The 25,389-nt window shown below is 40.0% G+C and overlaps 1 protein-coding gene across 1 annotated transcript; it reads right to left on the bottom strand.

Annotated features, from left to right (window-relative positions):
• ETNK1 (ethanolamine kinase 1) lies at window positions 1-25,389 on the bottom strand. The gene is made up of 8 exons (XM_072399922.1): window positions 24,946-25,389; window positions 11,762-12,021; window positions 10,988-11,128; window positions 10,454-10,596; window positions 3,464-3,547; window positions 3,213-3,373; window positions 2,773-2,846; window positions 1-2,631 (listed from the first exon to the last, which is right to left on the bottom strand). The coding sequence occupies exons 1-8, from the start codon at window positions 25,093-25,095 to the stop codon at window positions 2,559-2,561; spliced, it is 1,086 nt and encodes a 361-aa protein (XP_072256023.1). The 5' UTR covers window positions 25,096-25,389; the 3' UTR covers window positions 1-2,558.

The following is a 25,389-nucleotide window of genomic DNA, read 5'->3' as shown; positions in this document are numbered from 1 at the left end:
TAGAGTTCTCTCTTTATTTCGGATCAGTCAGAAAATGTACAGGTGTAGATAGATTTCACAGTTCTGTTTTTCATCCCATCCGCAGCCACGTCAGGAGAAATACTGTCACTTATTGCCGACCAAAGTACAATAAGTAAAGTGCTTTTATCAGTAAAAATGATCCGGTTTCATGAAATCTTTTGGTTAAGACGAGGCTCCTTGGTAAGTACTGACAACATAACAGATATTCTGACAATTCAATGACAGTTTGCAGGAAACAGGCTATGGGGAGAGCCAGGTAGAATCTGGCATCACCACAGCGGCTTAAACAAAGCAGACCTGATGGTGTACAATCCATTCTAAAATTTACAAAGGTCATTTACACTGGCTGTGTATGTACAATATGCTACATGTGCCAGAACAATATAGTTTACACAGGTTCTCTCTGAAGAGTCAGCCCAGTGGCCCATTATTGTACACAGCACACACTTTGAAAAAAAAATGTCTTATTTACATTTCATTGAAATAACATTAGTGAAAGGAAAAAAGGCAATGACAACCCAACAAATAGTAAACAGATTTTGAAAAGTTAGGGAGGTAGCTCCTATCGGACAGCCGATTACCATAAAGCAAACATTTTCTTGCCAAAAGAAAAAACGTGTTAGCTGTGATGAAGGAAACATAAGTTTGCTACAATGAAACCAAGACTGGGAAGCTGCAGAGGATCACAAAGTCTTGGACACTGCCTAGGATTGCAGGGAGTTTAAATTGCAAGCTTTTCCCAATTCTGTATTTCATGAAGCTAGAAACCAGTCAGCCATGAAAATGCAAAGTTTTACAGAAATGAAAATTTGGCCCAGTGCAATGCTGCTTATTTATCAGTGTTTGTATTCTGTCTATGGTACAGTAAAATGTACACACACGCTGCACACAAAGTGATGGGGCAAGGACCAAGGTACCACCGTTCAGATATCATCTTTCAGCATGGGCACAAGACAACACAAAGACTCACACAGTAGCCACACACACCCTGAATAAGGGCACTGAAAAACATACGGCCAAAACTTTGTGGACCCCCTTTAAATGATTGAATTCAGGCCAGTGAAGGGCACCGTTAATACTACAGCACACAAGAAAGCTGTTGTGTGCATCCAATCTTGTAGTAACAGTTTGGGGAATGCCGTTTCAGCATGACTATGTCCCTGTGTACATAGCCAGCTCCATATAGACATGTTTACTAGGTTGGTGTGAAACTCAACTAACCTGGACAAAGCCCTGACCTCAACCTTACTGAACACCTTTGGGATGAATTGGAATGCCAACTTTGAGTGCAGTCTTGATTCAACATCAGTACCTGAACTTACAAATGGGTACAAATACCCATGGATCACACTCCAAAATCTTGTGCAGCCACAAAACAGGAAAGGTCTTCGAAGGAAAGAGGGTTGAATGGGACTCCATACTATCCATGGTTTTTGGAATGGGATGCCAAACAAACTAATACAGGTTTAATGTTCACAGACTTTTGGCCATACAGTGTAACTTGTGTGCAATTCAGCATGGACATTTTTGCTCTAGTCTGTGCACTCGATCAGCATCAAAGATATGCTCCTAACGTTCTAGAAAAGACAAGTCAAACAATCACCATAAAATGCCACACAGGTCTGCAGATAAAGGGATACAAAAACGAAAGGGCTCATACAATCCATAGCAATTACATCCAAGAACAGATCAATTGATAATAGCAACTCACCAAGTTCCCCGCTACTATATTACATATATACATTTCAAGGCAATTTAGATGCTCACAGACCCCCCAGTATATACCATATATAGTATACATGTGTATATGTGGAGGGGGGCGCAGAGCGGATATAATTCAGACACAAAATAGAGACTCCTGAATGTATAAGGTGAACTGTAAAAAGGTGCTTTTCACAGACAGACCACGTCCATGTGGCACTTGTATCTCTAAAGTGCGTCTCAAATGAACGACAATACAGTGGCTGAATCACACAATTCCAACCATTCCTGCCGTTGCCACGTATAGAACACTATAATCTTTTGCTGGCTCATGGGAGCTACGAGGTACTGAATACTTCCAGTTACAAGGATAAAACGTACCATCGAGCATCAATAGCGCAGATTCACATTAAAGTTTTATGTAGTGAGTACACAGGGAGGCCAGGCCACCACAAGAACAGTATCCAGTGAGAGGGGGACAGAGCACACATGAAGCACCACAGACAACACTATAAGAAACTATGCTTCTGACATCAGCAATGTGAGGATAAAATAAAAAGAAAATGAATTGTGGTAAGACATGAACAATATACAACTGCAACAGAAGCCAAATTGGAATCAACACTATAAATAACTTACATAAAATATTAAATAAAAAGCCTCTGGTTGTTTCCTTACACGTTAATTTGAGATTAAAGGCTTTGTCTAAAAAAGGCAATAGGAGAATGTGGAGCAAGGCCTGGGACTACAGACTAGTCCCAGGAGAGTCCTTGAAGTGCCATGTCATGTGTACGTTTAATGAAGAAGAACGACCGCTGCTTTCACTTCTCTCGACGTTATTCGGGAAGGGTCAGCGCCGTTACTTCTGATTTCATTTTAAAGTACTGGCTGAGCCGCACTATGGCGTATCTGGAGGACAAACAAAACAGGGAGGTAAATATCAAACAAAGGCACTGCCAAGTCTTTACTGATTTCTCTAAATGTGCTGCAACTTAGTTTCAAACTAACACAAAACAGGGAACATCAAAAATCACAAAACACTTCACTTACCCCAAGAAATCAAAGTCAATTCTGGAATATTTAGCTTGAATCAAAGCCCAGAGACCCCAGAAAAAGTGTGAGGCCTTAAGAAAAAAGAGGATATCAAGATTAACTTATACATTAACATATGATACAATTAAACATAACATTGTATGATAGCAGGTTATATAGTAAGAAAAAAAGGACCTTAACACCATATTAAAATTAAAAATACATTCACATTACACAATCATCATTATCGAAAGGATAAAAGAAAATTTCAAGTGTATCTGTTCTTTTAACAGACTTCATTACATGGATCCCCTCCCAGAGGTCTAAGCACCCAGGCACCAGCTGCAGGACTCTAGTTACCCTCATAGGTATCAGCTGCAGGACTCTATTGTGGGTCTATATTGGACACTGCAACAATATGAAGGAACCTAATATCTTCAAATTCTTACTAGACCTACCAGAGCAAACTGATTGACTTGTACATAGAGAATCTCTACTTCTTTCTCAGAGACTTCCCCCGAAAAGCCTTTGAATTCCTTGTAGGCCTCCAGATAGGACCGTAACCATTGGAGCTGCAAGGCCCGACTTGGATACAAGTTGTAGTCTACCTCGTTGACACCTGCAGATAAGATTTGGATGTTGTAAACAAATAAAAATTCACAGACATACAGAAAACAAAAAGGAGTTTCTGCAAAATATCTATGCCTACCTGCAAACTCATTAAAGTGATTTCCAATATCGTAGGCCTGATAATTGTATCCGGCATATTCATAGTCAATAAACCGCACGTCACCTAGAACAGAGATCAGGAATGTTACTTCTCTGGCAGGACACAAGTTTCCCTCTCCCAAAGCCCAGATCCAAAACATCACATACTGCAACTGAACTGCGAATTTTACACACCTTGTGGGTTACCTACAGCCTAAATGAGCCCAACATACTCCAACAAATGTAAGTGTTAAATAATAAATGCTTTGAAATATTTGTGAGACAAGAGCAAGGATAATTTACACAACTCAGAAGGAATATCATACCTATGTCTGTCAGGTCAAGGAAGCCAAGAAACTGTTCAGGAATACCCGTAAATAATATAACCTGAACTCAGTCCACCTCATCCTAAAATATATATATTAATATATATTTTTTAACAAATATCAAAAACCTAATGATACTTTAAAAGGGGAAAGTGTACCTAAATCCAACATTTTCACTTCACATAAAAAGGTAGACAATTCTTATATGTAAAGAGAAAATGTTATTTATTTTTTAATTTTTTAAGTGCAAAAAAAAAAAAAAAAAGGGCAGAACCTCTTCTTTCAGACTTGATTGCCTTAGTGATCAAGACTGAATGAGAGTGCAGAGCCTCCCGGGATATCTACGTCACACATCCTGGGAGGCTCTGGGTGCTCCTTCTGCGCACACCCTAATCTCGGACATGCACAGAAGCGGCATTTTTTCAATGAAAGGAATGAGATGCTGATCTCACGCAAGCGCAATGAGATCAGTTCTCTTTTTTTCCCTTTACAGCCTGCTACATCACCCGATCTTGCACGTGTGCAGTGCGAGATCGGGTGACATGCCAAGGAGACCAAAGAAGATGGCGCCACACAGCGCCGGGACGAAAAGTAATTCCAGACCAATGCAGGATCGAACGCGGGAAGGACCAGCACCATTGATGGATCTGCAGAATTATAGGTAAGTGTAATTTTTTTTTGTTGTCGGTTTAGTTCCGCTTTAAGTAGACAGCAATGGCAGATGAAGTCGTTCTGCAATTCCTGGACTATGAAAATTCCATTGAACTAAATACAAGGTGCAGGTTGTGTGCTAGGTATCCAAGAGTGACACCTCCCGTTGTGTAAAACTGCACAGCTGATTTCTGCTTGGACAGGAGACATGTATTTATAATATACAATAATGTGCAAATCCTTGTGAATACCTTACTTGCACAGTACAAAGTATTTTTTTCATTGGGATGTTAGATCTTTGCTGGCATACTTGTGAAGTATTTTTAGTCTTCTGTAATATAACCAGTAAACAGAGATTTTAATACTCATAACGGCTGCTCTCCCTGACAATTCTAAGGAATGCACAATGAATTATGTATACAAAATAAGCACAGTGAATATGGCACACTCTAGAGAAAGGATTCTTTCTGCCAAACCCTGGAGGACAACGATATTCTTATACTTCTATTAAATGCTCGGTTTACAGTAAAATTCACAGCTCAGCTCAGAACAGACGATGCATTTACAATTTCCTAGTTGTTATCATACAAGGTATGGGGACTTGTCAATTTACAGAAATATATTGCTGCAGAGCTAAACATATAAAAAATTTTGAAGAAAAATAAATTGTGTGGAGTTAAAAGGTGAAGTTTAAAAACAAAATCATAAATTAAAAATATAAACATAAAATAAATACATAAAAAGATCTAAGAAGATACTGATGAGGCCGTTACCAGGATGCGTTCACTCCCATGTGGCAGGCACATGTGAACATGTGATCGACAAACCGCCAGTCACTGCGTTTAAGTAGCATGGAGAACGCCGCCACAGGGCAGCGGGCAATGGCAAATCTAATCTGCGGCAGATGAAGAGAATTTGGCACTCACATTTCACAACACAAAACTTTCATGGTTAAAAGTTTGGACCTTAACCCCTTCTTTCCAGAAGTTTTAAAGTGGAATTTACCAATTGCTTCATTAAGTATGTTTTAGAAATACAATATTGCAATGTTAATGTTTTGGAAATTTGTACAATAACTGAATAGAAGAATAAAAGAAGAAAAAAAAAAAAAAAACACATCACCACCCCTTTTGTCCCACCAGCTGTTGTGGTGTAGTTATATAAATCCCTACATCACTACTATGTTCTATTACTAACAGGTTTTCCTGCAAGATAGCAAAGATTCAACACCATACTGCTGCAGAGGTGTGAAATGCTCTTTTCTTGCAAAAGACTGTTTTATTGCCTTAGGGATGATAGGATCACTTTGTGAATTGTATGAGAAAAGTTAGAGGTGAAAATGGTTTTGAACACGGGCTTCTCCCACACCTCTGCTAATATAATTACTAAAAGAAGCCCTATTACTAGATATGATTGTTATATGACATGAGACATACTGCATCTATAGCTGCCTACTGATTATTTACAGGTCCATTTAATATAAGTTTAAAAAATACCATCATGCAGTTCTAAAGCAAAGTAATTAAGGAGGAATAAAACTTTAAAAAAAATGTGAGCAGGAGGGCTATTTACTAAAGAAAAGACCAAGTCTCCTCTGCAATAAAGTAAACTTTACTTGCCTCTTTACCACAATCTCCATATATTTACGTGCCTGTGCATCTCAAGGAACATTCTGGGCATATTGTCAGTGCCAGAATAAATGAACCTCCACATACATGGAAAAAAACTACATCACTCGCAACCTGGAGCCAAACCCAAAAAAGGACCATGAAAAGATGAGGAAACAACAGTGATGGTTCAAACCTGTGCCAGTTTATTTTATTGCAGTCTGTGTAATTTTCCTTTCACCTGTTCCCTGTCATACAAATATAGTCTAGGTTTCAAACTTAAACTTAAACTTAAGCCTGAATGATGAAACTGAGCAGTAACATTCACTAGTCATTTACATAAAAAGTCAGCTAAAGTTTAGCAGCCTTTATAAACAGCTGAACACAAGAGCCAAGATCGAGTCAAATTATCTCTCTGTACCGAGTCCCAAGCTTCAAAGTACCAAGGGAATATGTGGAAGGTATGTGCCGCCCTGCTGAAGCTGTGGGGCTTTGTTCTACCCAATTGTTAAAAGGGTTTACTTAGGAAAGCCCTTTCCATGGCTCAAAACAGTAATACCTCAAAATTCGCAGGCGTTATGTTCCTAGACATCCCGGCAAATTTTGAAAATGCGCGAATTGTAAAAACGCCACGTGTCTTCGGTGAGACGCTGAAATCTTGTTAGAAAAAACATTACCATACTTTCAGTAATGATCTGTTTTCTTTTAACAACTTAAAAAATTGTTTTCCTTCTGTCTTTTTTTTATGCTTTTTTGGATTAGCTGATTTGGATACAGCTAGTTTTGAATTTTAAGTGTTAGGTTCCAAGGAAAAAATATGCGAATTCGTGAAGCCGCAGAATCAGAAGCGCAAATTTTCGAGGTATTACTGTATACACAGGGGATGAAAGGCTTCCTAAACCTGTACTATCTATTGTTAAAGCTAGGAGTTTCTGTTTATATTACAACATCCCACACCTCAATACTCCTCTCAAGAACCCTCAGTCTTGATATACCAGTAAGTGGGATAGCTCTTGGAAGGAAATATACTAATATTAAAATGCCTTAATGTATGAATGTATTTTGTGAGGAGTGGGAGAAGGCTGCACTAGGTTATGCCCCCATGCAATGCTGAGTCTCCATGATCGAAAGACCAGGAATAAAAAAAGGAATTAAAAAAAGAAAAAAAAAAAAAATTAGGTGGGCCAAGAACAGCAAGGCTGCAAAGGAAGGGACGGAATAATGTTGCACACCCTTCGACCAGTAAATTGAGCAGGCTCTGAATTGCAGAAGTCTCAAATGCACAAAATGAGAAGCTGGGAGAGCAGTGAAATCAAAGTAAGCTATTTCAGGAAAGGATCTGGTACAATTGTGCAAGACTGAAGGCAATGCTGAAGATTAGATTTAACAATGTAACTAGACACCAGAAAGCCGCGTTATTGTATCATATGGGTATCATTTACACAACTTTTAAAGTTCAATTTGTGTGTAAACATTGCCACTGAACAATGAATAAAGAAAGAAATTCCACTTTAAAACCAAGGAAGTTTCTGCCCTGACCCAGGGAGTGGCCATATAAATTATTTTGTAACATTCATATAATAACAGATACATCACTCTTGAATACATCCCATTGTGCAGTGCCTATAACACTTCCTTTAAACTTTTGAATTAAACAGTGCTTTCTATACCAGTGACAAATTAGACCCTACCATCCCAACAAGCTATGTTCATTATCACACTGTAATGTAATGACTAATGTAACTTCTGCAAAAGACATTATTTTTAAAGAATATTGGAACTCGCCTCGGAATTCAGTTGCTGTTTCCCAGGTTTGTGAACACAATCGCTTAGTAATCTGTTTCCGAATATACAGGGTAAGCAGATTGCACAGCGCTTTGTTACTAATATGTAAATGTTTTCACAATGTCACTAGTCATAAGCATAGTCCTAACCTCCATCTCTAACCTTTAGCCTGGTGATTAATGCCTAAAAGATAGCTTGCATGCTCTGTACTGGTGTTCACCCTGGAACTGATATTTAGTAATGGCAGGTTCCAGCAGACAGATATTTAGCTTTAATGTAATCTGTACTGAAAGATATATGTAGGCTACCACTTTTCACTTTCTCAAAATGCTAGTAGTTTTACCATCATGGCTTTTATTATTTGCAGATCAAGCTTCAGAAAAAGGCAAAACTCGCAGGCGCTGGAAGGGTTTAGCTTCCTATTTAGTGATTCCTGCATAGTCCTGTGGCCAAGGTCACTTGGCAAAGCCAGCTGCATGAACCCAAGTAATAGACTTTTTTCTAATGTGCTAATTAATTGTTCTTAGCAGGGGTTTTCTATGAAATAAAAAGTTTGAGAAAGGCCAATTTAAGGCTAGGTACACTCAATAATTGTCATAAGAAAACAAATGACTAACGACAGATCGATGATTATTTTGAACGATCGTATAGCGCACGATTCTGTACATGCTGTAACGATACAATTGTTCAAATATAATCCAACACAAATGTACACATACTAGAAGAGATTGCATAAACAATGCAGGAAGTGACATGTACCTGCAGAACAATCAACTATCACTGAACGATTGTACACACAATGGATAGCGAACAATCGTCGCTCAAACAGATCTGTCAGGACAGTCGTTCGTTTCCAGCGACATTGCTTATTCATTAGCGTTTTTGGCCTATGAATGTGTACTTTTTTTGTTAACAATTATGGAATGATCAGTCGTTTGCTCATTCATTTCCAACAACAATTATTGCACCTGTGTAGGTAGCCTAATTCAACGAATCTGCAAACCAAAACAGGCAACTGGCATTTTCTGTTGGAGCCCTCAGGAAATTGCAGCTTATCTGTACATTTACTCCAGTCTATTCCCGTTTGTTAGATTTTTTTTTTAATGTATTACAGTTGAAACAAGAAAGTGTTGCAAGTTAGTGATTGTTGGTAAAGGCTGCTAAATTAGGCCTGTGATAGTTTCACTTGAAAAGATCAAGAACATCACTGATCAATAAATTCCAATAGGGTGAATGCTAATGTCCTTAACAGCAGAAGTTACATTAGTTCCCTATAAACCCTCACAAGTCAGTATTCCCTTTCCTAGAGGGTAAAAAATCTAGATACATGGAAAGAAAAAAAAAAAAAAAGAAAAAAAAACATGCACACTCAGTACCCACTTATACAAACTACCCAGCAAGGCTCAAAAAGAAATCATTATTAACAGAAAACCAAGAGGGGGTTTTTACTTTCCACAAAGGCTTTCTATTTTAAAATAGTAACTCCATTTTAGATGACCTTCACTGACCTCATACCCAAAATCACAGCTTTTAGATATGCTCCTGGCAAATATCTTCCCACCATTTGCACCCTCCCCTATTGCATCAAATAGCCGATAGAAATGTAAGCAGGGTGGAAGGAGGCAAAGCAGTAATGCATACTGTAGTTGTAGCTTGCATTTGGACCATGAGTTCGAGTTTCTGAGGTGCAGTGAAGATCATTTTAGGAGACTCTGTCACCAAGGGAAGGGGAGCAAACTGGTAAAGGTAGTATGTCCAGGAATCTAGAAAAACCTTTTAAACCTTCCGGCTACAGCAAACTCTCGAAAAAAATCGAAAAGAGATTTACCCGCTCAATATTATACCACCTGCTTGTCATAATGGCCTAGAATTTGGCAAAGGCAGGAAGGTTCAACAAGCTTCTGCAGGTATGTGAAGGCACATTTACCGGTAAGTGCCTGCACTTCATTTCTTTGAGCAGTCTGTCCTTGCCTTCCTCAGTAACAGAGACTCATTATACAACATACTTTAACGATAGAGAACCATTAGGAAGTAAAGGCCTTCTCTCCTGTTCCCGGCACTCCTGCTATGAAATCAGAATCCTGGAGTACATAGCAGTATCACAAGGGTACAATATAATGAAAGAATTAGTCCGAAAAAGCCCTGTTTGGTTAAAATGGCCTTCATACAGATACCACCATGGATCATAACTCTAAAAGAACTGTACACCGGCACTACTTTGTGGTCTGAACCAATCAGTTTACTAGCTGTAAAACAAAAAGCAAAACAGCAGATGAATTTTGGATTAGACCACAAAACAGAACCTGCATATAAAGCATAAACGTCACAAGAAGTCAAGGAGGATGCAGTTCTAAAGGGGTTAATGAAGTTTAGGAAGGGCCAGTTAGTACAGAATGACAGACAGGTTAGGTAGAATAACTTTCTCCACAATGACCTTTAAGGTAAGAAAACCGGCATTGAAATATTCACACACCATTCACAGAAGGAAAATTTTCCCTACTTACCAAAGGAAACTGAAGTAAGAGCCACAAGGAAAGAATTGTGGAGTGTAGCTAAAGAATGGACGGCTGCGTGACAGCTTAAAAACCATGTGAGATGTACTTACTGCTTCCCAATACCTACCTCTCTTTTCATTGTAGATTATGTTCTTACACAGAAGGTCATTGTGACACAGAACCACTGGAGAGCCCAAACTGGACAGCACATCTTTCATCCATGCCATTTCCTGCTGCAGAACTTGTCTATTTGGAACATCACGAACAAACCTGCAATGTTGGAAAAAAAAATGGACTTTGTTTTAAAAAGATCCACAATGTTTATTGTGTATTCCACAGAACCAGAAACAGCAAGTATTTGGTACCATATGTGACATAGAAAGGAATAATGAGGATTACTGAGCAGTATCATTTTGCCCTTACATTAGGCTATAACACTTGTTTGCTATAAAGTCATCGCAAAGAAACTGAAGCATCAATTTGTGAATAATTTGGGTTGAGATGGACATATTAAGCATGTGGATTGCAGGAGTCTGACACCCACCCCGCCCCACACTGTGTAAAACATCTAAAGGGAACAGCATGAACCATACTCAGCCGCAAGTACTGTTGTACCACGGGGATCTGCAGTGGAACACATATGCATTATTAACCAGATTACCTTTCATTGATGGCAGAGTCCTCAAATTCAGTCGGTATAAGAGAGAAGTACTTTCTCATTTTAAACCACAGGTTGGATTTGGGGATCCAGCCGTTATGTGCGTGAATGGCATGGATCTTAGCAAGTTGTCGGGCTATAAGTCTAAAAAATTAAAACAAAAAAAGGATTAAAATTTCTGTTTCTAACATTTGTCTTCATTTTACTGCAGGAACAAAAATTGTCATTTCTTATCCAGGTATCTTAACAAAAAACGTGGGCACTCCACACGAGGCCCCATCACTGATTCCAGTTTTTTATTTAATAGCCATGATACAATACCTGCACTGTACACTGATAACTAAAGCGCCAAACCCTGGCATTACAAGTCACCAGAATCTTCTTAGAAGCTAATTTGCCTGCGTAAGCATTGGATGCATTACGTGTAAAGGTTTAACTCTGTCACCTTCAGGTAGAAGCCATGGACACAGCAGACAGGAAAACGAACAGGAAAGAATAGCTAAATGTTCTACTGTCTGGGGGCCGAGGTATGCAGCCCTCACTGTGTGTAAGCAAACAAGCTGCACAGAGCAGATGGGGCAGGATATGAAAGTCATTCGGTTGAATTTGCACACATCCAGTTTTTTGTTTTCTGTGCACACATTTGAATTGGGGTGATCTCATGCAACATGTGACTGTATCCTCACGCAATGTTTGCAATGACAAACAACTATAAACACAGTATATTTACCGATAGATTAGAAATGCAAAGAAAAAAAAAACGGTATAAAGTATTACCTAAAAATGTTAGGATTACAGACATGTTCTGGATCCAAGGCAGCCCCCTCCATGAACTCATAGCAGAGTCCGTTGTTAAACGTGCAGTACAGTTGGGGAGCACAACCATGGGACTGCAATACCCGAAAGCTCTTCAGCTCCTCATCGCGGTCCACAAGCAGCTCTGTTTTGTTCCCATAGATTCTCACCAGAACTACATCTTCCATTGTATTGCCAACATAGCAACCAATTAGTTTGTTGGTTATTCCATCAGTAAACACCTGAAAATGAAATGAAAGTTCAATATAAGACCAGTTATCTAAATCCTATAATTTTTTTAAAATATTTTTTATACAAGTAAAATGAGATATTGAGATTAATTTGTAGTTGAACTCCAGGCAAGCTAAATACAATGATGAAACATAACAGTATATATAAGAGCAGTTTTATCTATAATGTTTATTTTGGTGCTAAGGTTTACACAGCTCTGCCACACCACAGCCCAGCCTGGAAGAGGGGAGAAGTGATTTTCTGTTATTCAGTACCATTTCCAGGACTTGCCCCTTTACTAGCCTGTGACTAGATAGTTAAATTATAAGCAGTACACTGTATTATCTCCATCACTTTGCCCACTCCTCCTATCGACACCCTTGTCAGAACATAAGAACTGTATTACAACCGATTGGCTTCTTGCACTCTGGGAGTTTGAGACCTGCTGTATAACAACTGGAAAAGTATTTACACTCCTTATATTTTACAGAGTACATTTATTACAGTGTAAATAAACTTGCATGTTTTTTGTTTATGTCTGCTTGGATTCCAGCTTTGTTTCTACGCACGTGCAAAGACTGAACGAGTGCTGTACATACAGCGCTATTCTGCTCTATAGTGAGAGGAGGGGGAGAAGAACAGAGCGGCACCCCGCTGCGCTCTCTCCCCTTCACTTTACTTATGATTGTTCCTCGTTCGTTGATGGATCCATGAACAGCGGATGACGAGCACTGTACACATGCTAGATTCTGGTCCGATACTAGCCCCGAAGTGATTGTCTGATTAGAATCATCTGACGTGTGTATGCAGCCTAAACGTTAACAGGATCATGGCTTAGAATGCTCTCAATGGCCAACAACCTGAAAATCACAAGTAGCAGCTATGCCCAATACATCTACATATCAGGATACCCAAGACAACTTCAGTGGCATAAGGGGAGATACGGGCAGAGCGGTAAGATGCAAACCTACAACATGAATATACAAGTTGTTAAACTAAAAGCAGACAGTATTATCAGGCAGAAGACCATATTCATCTATGCCTATTTTCTGCAGATAATTTACACACATATCTTAACAGCAAAAGTAACTTTTCACTCACCATACATGCTATCCACAGGAGAGCAATAATGCTACTCTACAGGTTTGCAAGGATTAAAAGACTACTATCTACCTCATTATCTACTTTTATGATAAACTTCATATTTTCAAAAAGTGCCGACACTGCATTATAGAACTTATCTGCCTACAGTAACTGAATAGTAGGACAGGTGGCATTCATTGGCTCTTGTTTTTTTTTTCAGTACTTCCAACTGATTTCTAAGAAAACCTACAGCAGGGGACATAGCAGTCAGAAGGTTATGTAACCACACGCCATAAACCTCAGCACACCTATCCCCTGCTTTCTATTCTGCACTTCCATAAACCCGGTAACGCTCTGCCCCACGCCTACTTCTAAAGATCACAATCCAAGGTTAGTAGACCTGCACTCAGTTTACTTAGGGGACCCTAACAAATCAAAGGCTTACATCAGTCATTTAACACCCAAAAGCATATTAGATGCAGACAATCCTTTAGGAAAATTGCAATGTGTTCCCACTACAGAAGAGATTATTCTCTTCTTACTGGGGTCACAAGTTATGAGAATTATTTCAATTTGCAACCCAATGTGAAACAACCCTTTTTTTCTTGTTTAAGAAAAAAATCTAAAGATTAGAATTCATGCAACACTATTACCATCTTTTCTTTTTGAAAAAAAGTATTGTAATGCCCATGAATTCATCAGAATTACTCCTAAAATAAATGCATCACTGAAGAATGTGCAAGTCTAGTCTGTTGAGCAGATTCAGGCAGGCCAGTAAATGTTTTGGTGACGGGAGGATCTACAAATTAATGTTTTGGCTGGTGTGTGTACGCACATACATACACAGTCATGAGAAACCGGTTTCAAGGTTTTGCAAATCAGAAAATAACAAAAAAACATTTGGTCCCTAAATTTCTTTAAATCAAACATCAGGTAATGAAACACATTAATTCTACTGCATCGGTATTCAAATTAGAAAGTATTGTATGAAAGTGATGATTCAATACCTTTTTAGAACCACCTCTAGCAGCAAATTCTTTTCTGTAGGACTTATATATCAGCCTCTCATATCATTGTGCAAGAATTTTGGCCCACTCTTTAGAACATTGCCTCACCTCATTGAAGTGTGCAGACATTGGTTCATTCGCAGCTCTAAGATTCTGCCCATAGCATTGATATGCTATTCATTTCTACACCAAATTTCTGCCAAGTCCGACATCTGATACTAGAATACTTTGGTATACAGATGAGTTACAAGGTGGCCAGGCCCTGTGGCTGCCAATCAGTCTCAAATCACCACCCCTATGGCATGAGATGCTCGATCATAAAACACAGCTTGGTAAAAACTAAACAAGCATATTGGAACAAATATCTCCACTTTGGTCTCACCTGCCTAAAAGGTCATTGTTTACTTAAAGTCTTGTGGTTTGTTCAGATGGAACTACGCCATTGTTTTAGAGAGAATAGACTTTCTCCCAGCAACACTTTCAAACAAGCCATGCTTGTTTAATCTTATGATCGTGATCGTGGGCCTGTAGAGTATGACATTTAGCTATTGGGCTTTTTGCAATTCCTCTCAGCATTGCATAGGCTGATCTTGGGGTAAATTTTCCTATATAAATGAGATAAATGGCAACGTCCTTACATTTTTTTCTACTTAAAATAATATTTTTTACTCTCTAATGATTGGCCTTATAACCTTTCCCCAATAGGCCCAATCAGCAAGACGTTTCAGCAACTACTATAGATTGCTTTAAGAAAAAGTTAGATGTTTTTCTAGAAGCACGGAATATAACTGGGTATTAAAGCTTTAAAATAAAATAACAGATCCAGGGAACATCTGATTGCCTCAGGGAATCGGGAAGCATATTTTTCCTGTTGGAGCAAATTGTACCAGGGTTTTTTTTTTTCTTGCCTTCCTTTGTCCATAGGGTTTAAAAACTGGGATATGTTTGTTTCCCGATTGTTTGAACTTGATAGACTTATGCCTTTTTTCAACCTGACCTACTATGTAACTGATGGGCAGCAAAATTGCTCCTCAGATCATTGCTGATATCTTTCCTTTTTGGCATTGTGTTAACACACACCTGAATGCTTCAGACCAGAAAAACAGCCAAAACTTAAGAAGGTGGTCACACTTGCTGATGATCAAATATTCAAGTGCATTTGATAGGCAGCACCTGTCAACTACATATCCCCTTAGACCCATGAAAGCAGTAATCCTGTTCTTATATATTCCACACACTGCTTCTGCTTTTTGATTTAAGTCTTTTGTGTCATGAGTTGCTTATCTGACATTGTATTTATCCACCTTTAGGACCTGCTTAGAGACCAGAATCAAACCTTATATTCGGATATACAAAACCTAGGAACTGAAAGAGGGGTAACCTCTTTTTCTTGTGCCCATTATTAATATATTTCTATATCAAAAACAGTTTTGTACTCCACAAAGGTTATTAGGTGACCTTGGGTTACTGCACTTCTTGTTACGTCCTCATGTAGTTTTATAATACAGAGAAATTCTGTACCCCCACTCTCTCACCCACCAAGGTCCTGGAATGTGCTTACACCCACTAGAAATCAGAGGATCGCAGCACACAGCAACTTCTAGTTATCTGATAAGAACATCCCATATCCTCTGTATGCACTACTGGGATTTCATACAGCTTCACAGGACTAAAAATACAAGTGATATGTCCAGGTGGGAGCAGAACCTTTTTTCCAGGGTTAAACCAGATTGTCTGGTTATATGCCAAATCTCATGATCATTCCCCCACCTACTAAATTGTAAGCTCTTCGGGGCAGGGTCCTCTCTTCCTGTATCACTGTCTGTATTGGTCTGTCATTTGCAATCCCTATTTAATGTACAGCGCTGCATAATATGTTGGTGCTATATAAATCCTGTTTAACAATAATAATAATAAATAATGTAATAAGAGGAAAATACTGGGGGAAGCAATGAAGAAGAAAAGGAGATTTTTAAGGCATACTGATACAGATAAAAACAACGCTTTTATTTCTTATTAACTATAATATACATAATATAACTAAACAATAAACAACAAACAACAAACTAAAATAAACAACAAAATAACTAAATAACATATAGTTGATTACAAACAAGGAAAATGTTTTGAAAAATTAAATTTAAAAACAAGGATATGTCGTTTTCTTTAACAGATAACCAACATACAGATATAATTTTGTACTAACACAAATTCTTTCATTTCCGAACAATTTACATAAAAAGTCTTGTTTCCGATACGTTTCGCCTATTCTGGCTTCATAAGGGGATATGTGGAGGCTTTCAAAACAGAACTTACAATTATTTAATATTACCTATTCATCATTTCTTATCACACAAGATCATTGGACACAATACTGTAATTTCGGTTTTGAAAGCCTCAACATATCCCTCGAAGTCAAAATAGGCGAAACATGTTGGGACAAGACTTTTTGTGTAAATTGTTCGGAACCAAAATAAGTTTGTACCAACACGAATTCTATTTGTATGTTGGTTAATTTTTCAAAAAAAAAAAATTCCCTGTTTTAAGGCAATTATATGTACAGTTAATTAGTAAAAAATTAAAGCATTGTTTTTTTTATTTTTATCATCCCTTTAAAACCTAATTTCTTCCCCCAATATTTTTCCTTATTAGACTAAAAATACAAACCTCTTACGCGTGCTGTAACACGGAGTTGCAGAGTCCTCCGAGTACACACGGACCCCTAAGGAATGCACAAATTGTATGCACACACCATGCCAACTTACAAAGCCAGGCACCGGCAAACAATGGGACTGTTATATAACTTCACTGAGTGCCAGAACAGAAGAAGTACAAGTGCTATTTTTGTTATATTGAACAATAAATACATTCTGCAGAAAATGTGAACTATCCCTCTAATTTTTGCATGCATGTACATGAGAAATGCAGAACCACTACAGAATTGGAATTCTTATAAAATGCAGATTTCATTTATCACCATTAAAATGAAACCCAGCCAGTGTAGATAATTCCTGCATGCATTTTTTTTTTTAAGCCCATGAACTAACAACAACAAGGTCACCAACTATTTCCTGGACTCAGAAACCAACATATAAATTCTGGTTCCCTTGCAGGTCTTTATGTTTGACACAAATCAAAACCTGCTATAGTCCCTAACTACTTCCTACGAAGTTAGAATATTGCAGTTTGATCATTGGGGAGAAGAGGAGTCTGAGGAAATGTTTCGTCCTGCCTCCTCTGCAGGTATATAGATGATACAGGGTAACATATTGACTCCGTATGTCGTTTGGGTTCAGATATACATGGCGCATTTTTTAACATTTGGTTTACCTATTTAAAATCAACAATTATTCCAGAATCTCCGAACATTATGATGACAATGGAACAATCAAAAGTTTTCCCAATCTGCTTTCTATACAATTACTTTGTTATTAAGTGTTATCCGCAACAACCTTTATTTAGGGTTCAGAGCAATTAGAATCTCCAGACCATCATACTACATCTTTAGTATAATAGGTTCCATGCAAATATAATACACAAGTACACGTTGGGGATATTTTGGAAGATTAAAAAGTTTTCTATAGTCTGTACAGGAGACAAGCTGAGGACCTCTCTATCCTCACTGAATTGGCAAATAGGACTGTAAGACTGCTGGCTTTGTGACAAACCAGCGGGAATCGATGATAAAGAACACATTGTGCAAGATCGACAACTGGCTGTTTATGGGTAGGCATATCAATGCGCTGCTGCTGGTTAGGATGTGTTTACTCCATGTGGTGCCTGTTGTTTTGTTTGTACTTTGGAGAGAAAACAAAGTCTAGCCTGTATGTACACGTACAAAGGAAGTGCAAGAGTTCAGACCATGGATGTTTTTATTTGAAAGTGTTCTCTTCCATATTACTGTACTGACAGATTTTAGAAAGTGAAATTAAACCTTGACTTTGGGTTTAGGGTTTGCCTAAAAAGAATATATTTGGGAATATTACACATGTTATTTCTCAGTCCTACAGGCTTCCTCCCCACTGGTCCCCTGAAGCCGCTCTTCTCAGGTAATGTGGTCATTTCCATCACAGATGTCACCATGTACAATACAGGATCAATGCCTACCACTGCACAGTGCAAAACACATTAGTACTAACAAAACGGACTTCCTGGAGTTGTTTTTATTATGCTATGGGAATCTACACAAAGTTGCCATTTTATTAAAACTAGCGCAGAGGTGACATAAATCACTTTGCTCCCTTCTATCACCTTTTCTTTTTTGACTGGCTATTTGCCATTCCTGCAATTAAAAAAAAATACATGTAGTAAAAGCTTTAGGAAGATTAAAGCGGAATTGGTATATTTTTCCACATTCATCTGATGGGGATAAAAAATATACTATAATATGTGTAAAACATGGTCAGCTGAAGAGCTGGAGCCACAGCTTACACTTTAGTATGCAAGACCCTAGCACACGAGCGGACTCCAAATCATCAAGTTGCATATTTGTGCAGCAAGATGACATTATATGGTCATCGCTAGTATCCTATTGTGAAATAAAGTATCTGCTGCAAAAGTCTCAATGTACAGTAAATGATTTATAGAGAACAGAGGGCCCCACTTTCCTTCTAGCAGAGACACACCCAGCATCGAGAAGAACATTCCTCATCAGTCTAAGATTAAAAACACATATTTGAAGAAGGACAGTATGCAGAAAATGTATAATCTATAGTATATGAGAGAAGGCACACAGCCAACATTCCAGTCATAAAACACACACTCCAACGAGACCCAAGGCTTCCACATATCTTCACCATCGTTAACAAGCACACTGTGGAAAAATACAAACTGCAATCATTTAACTATTGGACAGTTAAGGGAGAGGGTAAGACGGAAGAAAATGAAAAAGTTTGGACAGCTGACAATGCAATCTGACTTCCTTCCTGTATGTAGAATACTTGCATCTAACATGCCTGGCACAGGATCTACAGAGCCAGGGTGGCCATATAAGCATTGTCATAGGAAGGCCTGGCTGAAATAAAGCTTTTTGGTATGGCTATATACACACGTTAAGGCAATTATTACTCGAGATTAATGGCATGCTCATCTCAGGCGAGAATCTGACATGCGTACAGACGTACACACATGCAATAATTGTTTTTCATGATCCTTTCCAACGACTAGCGACCGCACGATGCATGAACGAGTGTTGTACATACAGCACCGTTCCGCTCTATGGAGAGGGGAGAACGACGGAGCGGAACCCCGCTGTGCTCTCTCCCTTCACTTCAATTACGATCATTCTTCGTCCATGGATCCACCAGAAGGGTCGTTTGGACGAAGGACGACGAGCTATGTACACATGCACGATCCTGAGCCGATTATTGGACGAGAACTATTGCACGTGTGTACCTAGCCTAACAGATTATAAATCCGTTGATGGATGAAGATATGAGTCAAGGAAGGAGAGCTTGTGTACACAGCCTAGGAGACAATAATACACACATTTCATTGTCTGCCTACATTCACAATACTTTGGGGTGGGCAGATAGTTTCAACGAGATTCAATTCTGACTCGGATCTGAGCTATTTCATCCTATTTCTCCTAATTCAAATTCCAAGTCTCGATATCCCAAGCCCGTTGATATCAGGAATGAAAGACTGCACAACTAACTAAGGAGGCATTTTCTGTCAGTCAAGGACAGCTTGTAGCTGACTCCATAGGGACAGTTAGGACACGGCACAAGCATTTGAAGTGTTTGCAAGCAACATCGGTTTCAGACTACGGAGGAGGCGTCAGGGGTGGCAAGCATCCAAAAAAAATAGTTGCTACCTTTTATCTATTTTTTACAAGTGATTTTGAGCTTGTAGAAACCGTTAAGAAGGAAGGCAACATCCGTATTCACTTGAATTTTGATTTGTATTACCAGATGCATTTTAAACTAAAAAGAAACCTCTGATGAGATTTTAAGATGCTGACCTAGAAAAAGCAAATAAAATCCTATGTCTATATTTTCTGTCTATATGTATCCTAGGTCATTCAGTTTACTAAAATCTCTGGATCAGCATGACAGCCATGCAACTGGCATTCTCATGGAGAAGGAAGATCTGCACTGGCAGCCTACATTTCTTTCCCTCCACAGGTTTCCTTTAGTTTGCAAGATGTGGACATGGTAGATGAGGAATAAAATCATATTAAGAATAATAGTGGCAACAAAACCCAGTATTTGTATACAGTTGTTAAATATGTGGTAGGCCACACATGGCTTAAAAGGGAATCTTGCGAAATTTGTACCAGGAAATAATATCCCTGTAAAAGAAGGATGTGAACTCAGCTCCTGCCACCTACCACTATGCTGATGAGGGATTATGCCCTGAAGTCTGTTGGAAAATTGGCCTTTCGGCATCAATCTCATAGAGCTTAGTAGTTCCACCTGCAAACTATCATATCAGGTCAAGTAATGAAGTATGGGTCAGAAGAAAACTGCAACACAGCAGAGGGAACAGCCATCCACCACTCCAGAAGTGTTTAACATCGAAGACTTTGCCAGGGACTGAAATCAAGGAATGCAGCAAAAGAAGATTTATGATGCCCGGAGAGGCATGTATAATACCCCTTTTTATATAAGGAAACAGCTATTGTTAATACTCAAATATAAGCCAAGCCCTAAGCCAAGTTGTGCACTGAGGGGGCTTGGTATACTTACCTCTACTCATACCACTGTCAGGTCTTCTCCATCTAAGCAGAAGCAGGAGAGGTAAAAATACCATTCCCCACCAGTGGAGAATAAACCAAGATTTAACAAATTAATGTAAATTTGGGGGGTCAAAAAAAGGAAACTTGGAGTATAATTTTCTTACACACTGATGAGAGAATATCATGTAAGAAGAAGAAGCCTGATGAGCATATTTAATACTTTGCTTTGTGCTTTCTTTGAATACTGCAAGTTGCACAATATTACATCACGAAAAAGCAAAGTGATTTTCTTTATTACACAAAACTAGAAGGAAAGTGTATAATTAAAAGAACACTTTTGTTGGGCTATTACATTCAAGGAAACCTGAGCTTGGAACAATCTGTCAAAAGGTGACAGTCACTTGGAAAGACATTTCACACATGCAGGGACATGGAGCTACCTGGAGCCGCCTGCAGTTTCTCTGAACAAACAATAGCAGAGACACAAACACTGCAGGCCCCTTTGCAATTTTTTTTTTTGATGACTGCACCCCTATTATGTGGCCCAAATTCTAAGAAAGCTAAGCATTTTACACCGCAATATTTTATATATATATATTCCTATTGCAACTCAAACAATCTAGAAAAGTAGCACACTGAATACTAGGAAACATTTCAAGGTAAAAATCCACCTAACCACTTTACATTTATGAGTAAAACAACAAATTATGTATACGTCTGTACTCATTTGTACAATGCGATTCACAAATCAGCCCCGTTATAGTTTGATTTGAATAGCAAAAAGTTTACTCTGCAAACAACCTGGTTGGCAAGGTAAGCAGGATGCCTGTTGCGTACAGTTTGAAAAGCTCATTGCCGCACCTACAGTTTGTGAACAGGCTGTAAGCCCGTTGACAAAGAATATAGCATGGGCTGGTTGGCAATCTTGAGGCAACATCTAGTATTTCTCCACAGCTTTAGAGCCCCTGTCCCATCACTTTTGTTTTCTGGATTTCAGTTTTGAGTTATGGGGGCTCAGCATGACATCTGGAAGTTACTAAAGATTCCCATTTTCAGGATGGCTGCTCTCACCAGCCATGATCTAGGAGCAGTGCCTGAGAAGCGCAGAGTCCCTATGATGGGGTTGCTTAGTTTAACATAAAGCATGTAATAAGACCAGAAAGTTTTTTTTAATCATTCCATTAGCATGTTGAGGAATATAGAAAGAAAGAAGCAGGAAAGCTAAAGTATAAGCTAAATAAACTCCAGCTTTAAACTCCATCAGCACCCCATGTTGCAGGTTTAGCCATCATTTTGGGCAGCACTACCAATTCACAGGAAATACATAGAGTGGCAGCACTGGCTCACAATGAAGGACGACGTCCAGTACACACTGAAATAGAACAAACGTTGGGATGGGATATCTCCTCTAGGTTACTAGGATTGTGCAAAGGAAGTGGGTCATTTTGCATTATACTTTTATACGTGTTGTAAAGATTGGCCTTGTATTGTACTGGCCAGTTGTATTAATTAATGCATGTTGTGTCTAGTGGTAATGTGTTGCAATAAAGCAACCCATTAATTTTTAAAGGGATGCAGACTCAACACAAACAGACATGCAATGTAGTGCAGTGTGGTTATGTTGCCTGTCACTGTATTACAGCACTGGGGTGCATCACACTATTGTATGCCTTTTGTTGTGCTTTAGTTGTGAATGGGCCCTAAAAGTAAATGCTGCCCATACCAAGCTACAACATTTCTAGGTTCAAGCTGCCATTATTATGGCCCTGGGGAGAAAACATAGAAAACTACAAATGGACTGCTATTCAAAATGCTCTTCTTAACATGCAAAACCCTTCACAACACTGCTGTATACAAACAAAACAGAAAGGCAGCATGAGGAAGATAATCAGAGTGTCATTAAAGGGAGAAAGGACTGCGTGTGACGGCAGTGTTTGCAGAGTAATAAGTCCGTTCTGTGAAGGAATAAAAGGGAAAGCGAGGAGGAAGACTGAGGTGACACACCCCAGGGTCTGTGGAAACAATTTGAGCATGCTTGAGATGACGGCACTGCAACCCCAGACCTGGGGACCCTCTGCTGACCACAAAGGCATTTCATAACATTCCTACACGGCATTACATGGACATGTGTCACATCTGATAACACAGAGGATGAACCACCCAGTGTGACTGAAGGTGTCTGCAGTGTTCATGTACACAATAGCCGGATACACGCAGAGAGGCAGCGATAGGCCAATGTGGAGTTGTGAGGGTAAGCGGTGACATTCCACTCCGTGTGTACAGATAGAGCCGTCATCTCACCACGGGGCAAGGTGTCTGATCTCACATACAGCCTGAGGCTTCACATGCTGGGAACCCTGCACCATCACCGCAATCTACCTGAACATGAGGCCAATATTACCCCAGAAACCCCGCACCCCCATTACTCCCCTCCATACACTGCTAGCCTGATTCTTAATAGACTGTTACTGACCCCCATAATCCTGCCATGAACCCTCAGATGACCATCTCCCTTGTGCACTGCACCCCCAATCTTTCTGCTATGCAACCCCAATCTTCTATCAACCTGTCATGCAGAGCCCTCCATGTCACCCCACCTTGCACCACTGTTCCTCCATTATTTTATTAAGCACCTATCCTATGCAACACCACCAGGCGGCACTGTCCCATTATCCTAAAATTCACCAAACCCAAGTTACCCCCACCATACACCCCTATCTCTATAAAAATTACCCCCACCATACACCCCTGTCTCTATAAATTACCCCTACCATACACCCCTGTCTCTATAAATTACCCCTACCATACACCCCTGTCTCTATAAATTACCCCNNNCCCTGTCTCTATAAATTACCCCTACCATACACCCCTGTCTCTATAAATTACCCCTACCATACACCCCTGTCTCTATAAATTACCCCTACCATACATCCCTGTCTCTCCAAAGTACCCGACCATACACCCGTCTCTCCAAGTTACCCCACCATACACCCCTGTAGTCTGTACACCATCCAATCACCCTCACCACATCAACACTACCTGTGCGTCTCAGATCTCTTCACACATTTTCCCCAAAAAATTGGCCCCTTATATTATTCATATATATACATTACAGGTTGGTAGCTTTGTGGTGCCCCCACATGTGGTTGGTTGTGGCATCGGAAAAGTAGAAACCTTTGGATTGCCTCCTCTTTGCCCAGGTAAGTGGCAATAAATTAACGTCTATGCAAGTTTTGCATAGCATAGCATCAGCAATCTGTAGGAAGAAGAGGTAAGTGTCTATGCAATCCTTCTGTGGTACTTACCTGTGTTGTGATTTCTCTAGAAGATGCAGTACTAGGTACTATGAAGTGCTTACAGAAGATACTTACCTGTGCAGTCATTCCTGTATCTATCAAAGCAGTTCCCCAATATCGATCTATTTTTCCCCTAGGTATGCGGTGCCTAATGTAAATGGTACATGTGAAGTGCCCCAGTGGGTAGAGAGGTAAGTTCCTAATGCCCCCAATAAGTAGGAATCCTATACTAGGTCCTCATATGTGTAGCACCCCCTCTAGTTAGGAACCCCATAAGCAGGTACTCATCTATGTACTGCACCAGGTAGGTGGGCATTCCAAAAAATTGATTTTCATCTGTGTAGGTAGGCACTGCCATAAGTAGGTATTTACCTATAGGAAGGCACCCCAGTAGGTAGGTTCCCTCCTGTGAAATGCCCCTCTGTAGCTGGGTACCCCAGTATGTAGGCAGATGCCCCCTATAGGTAAGAACCCAGAGTAGGTAGGTGTTCATCCACATAGTCCCTACCACATGAGTAGGTACCCCCCTATTGGTATGTAGGTATCTGTGTAATACCCCCTGTAGGTAGGTGATCACATGGGTAGAGTGGTACCCATTGGGAGGGGTACCCCTGGTATGTCAGTATCTATGTAATAGCCCTGTAGGGGGCAGTGCCCATTGGGAGGGGTACCTCTGGTATGTAGATATGTAATACCCCTACCTGTAGGGGGCAGTATACATAGAGGGGGTTACCCCTGGTATGTCAGTATCTGTGTATTACTCTTCCTGTAGGGGGCAGTGTCCATAGGGAAGGATACCCCTGATATATAGGTGTGTAATACCCCTGCCTGTAGGGGGCAGTGTCCTTCCCTCGGTAGGTAGCGCCTCACCTGTGTGGTGACGTCCTCAGGCTTCCAATACGGTCGGAGCTCCTTCACCAGCAGCATGGCCCCCTCCCGGTATCCGTTCTCCTCCAGCACGGTGACATCCAGGCGGGGCACCTCGGGGGAGCCCGGGGGAAGGTGAATGTAATTGGCCATAAGCGGAGGACGAGGGAAACAGCCGGAAAGGAGAGCCCGTCCGAACCGCCCACACACCGCACCGCCCGTCCTGGGTGTACTGACCGGGGAAAAGCCGGGGCCTGCAGGGGAGTGTAAGGGAGAGGCCGGGGGTTCTGGCTGTGGGGATAAAGCGGTGTGTCGGTGTATGGCTCAGGTGCCGTTATCTCTCTCCGCTCCTGTGTGCGGTGGCTGACTCCGTTCGGTATCGCTACGTTTCTTCTGCCGGTAATTCTCTATCTAACGGTTCCCTTCGCCGCCGGTTCTGTCTGAGAT

The sequence above is a fragment of the Pyxicephalus adspersus genome, chromosome 2 (assembly GCF_032062135.1).
Source record: "Pyxicephalus adspersus chromosome 2, UCB_Pads_2.0, whole genome shotgun sequence".
Taxonomy (NCBI): domain Eukaryota; kingdom Metazoa; phylum Chordata; class Amphibia; order Anura; family Pyxicephalidae; genus Pyxicephalus; species Pyxicephalus adspersus.
Note: the sequence above shows the minus strand (reverse complement) of the source record. Positions and strands in the feature narration are given on the sequence as shown.

What these genes read in the sequence shown, in the direction of transcription:
- ETNK1 (XM_072399922.1), bottom strand. Translation starts at nt 25,095, where the DNA reads ATGGCCAATTACATTCACCTTCCCCCGGGCTCCCCCGAGGTGCCCCGC. An exon ending in AATCTACAATGAAAAGAGAG is followed by an intron (nt 3,548 to 10,453) that starts GTAGGTATTGGG and finishes TCTCTGTTCTAG; the next exon opens with GTGACGTGCGGTTTATTGAC. An exon ending in AAGTCAATCAGTTTGCTCTG is followed by an intron (nt 2,847 to 3,212) that starts GTAGGTCTAGTA and finishes TTTTTTCTTAAG; the next exon opens with GCCTCACACTTTTTCTGGGG.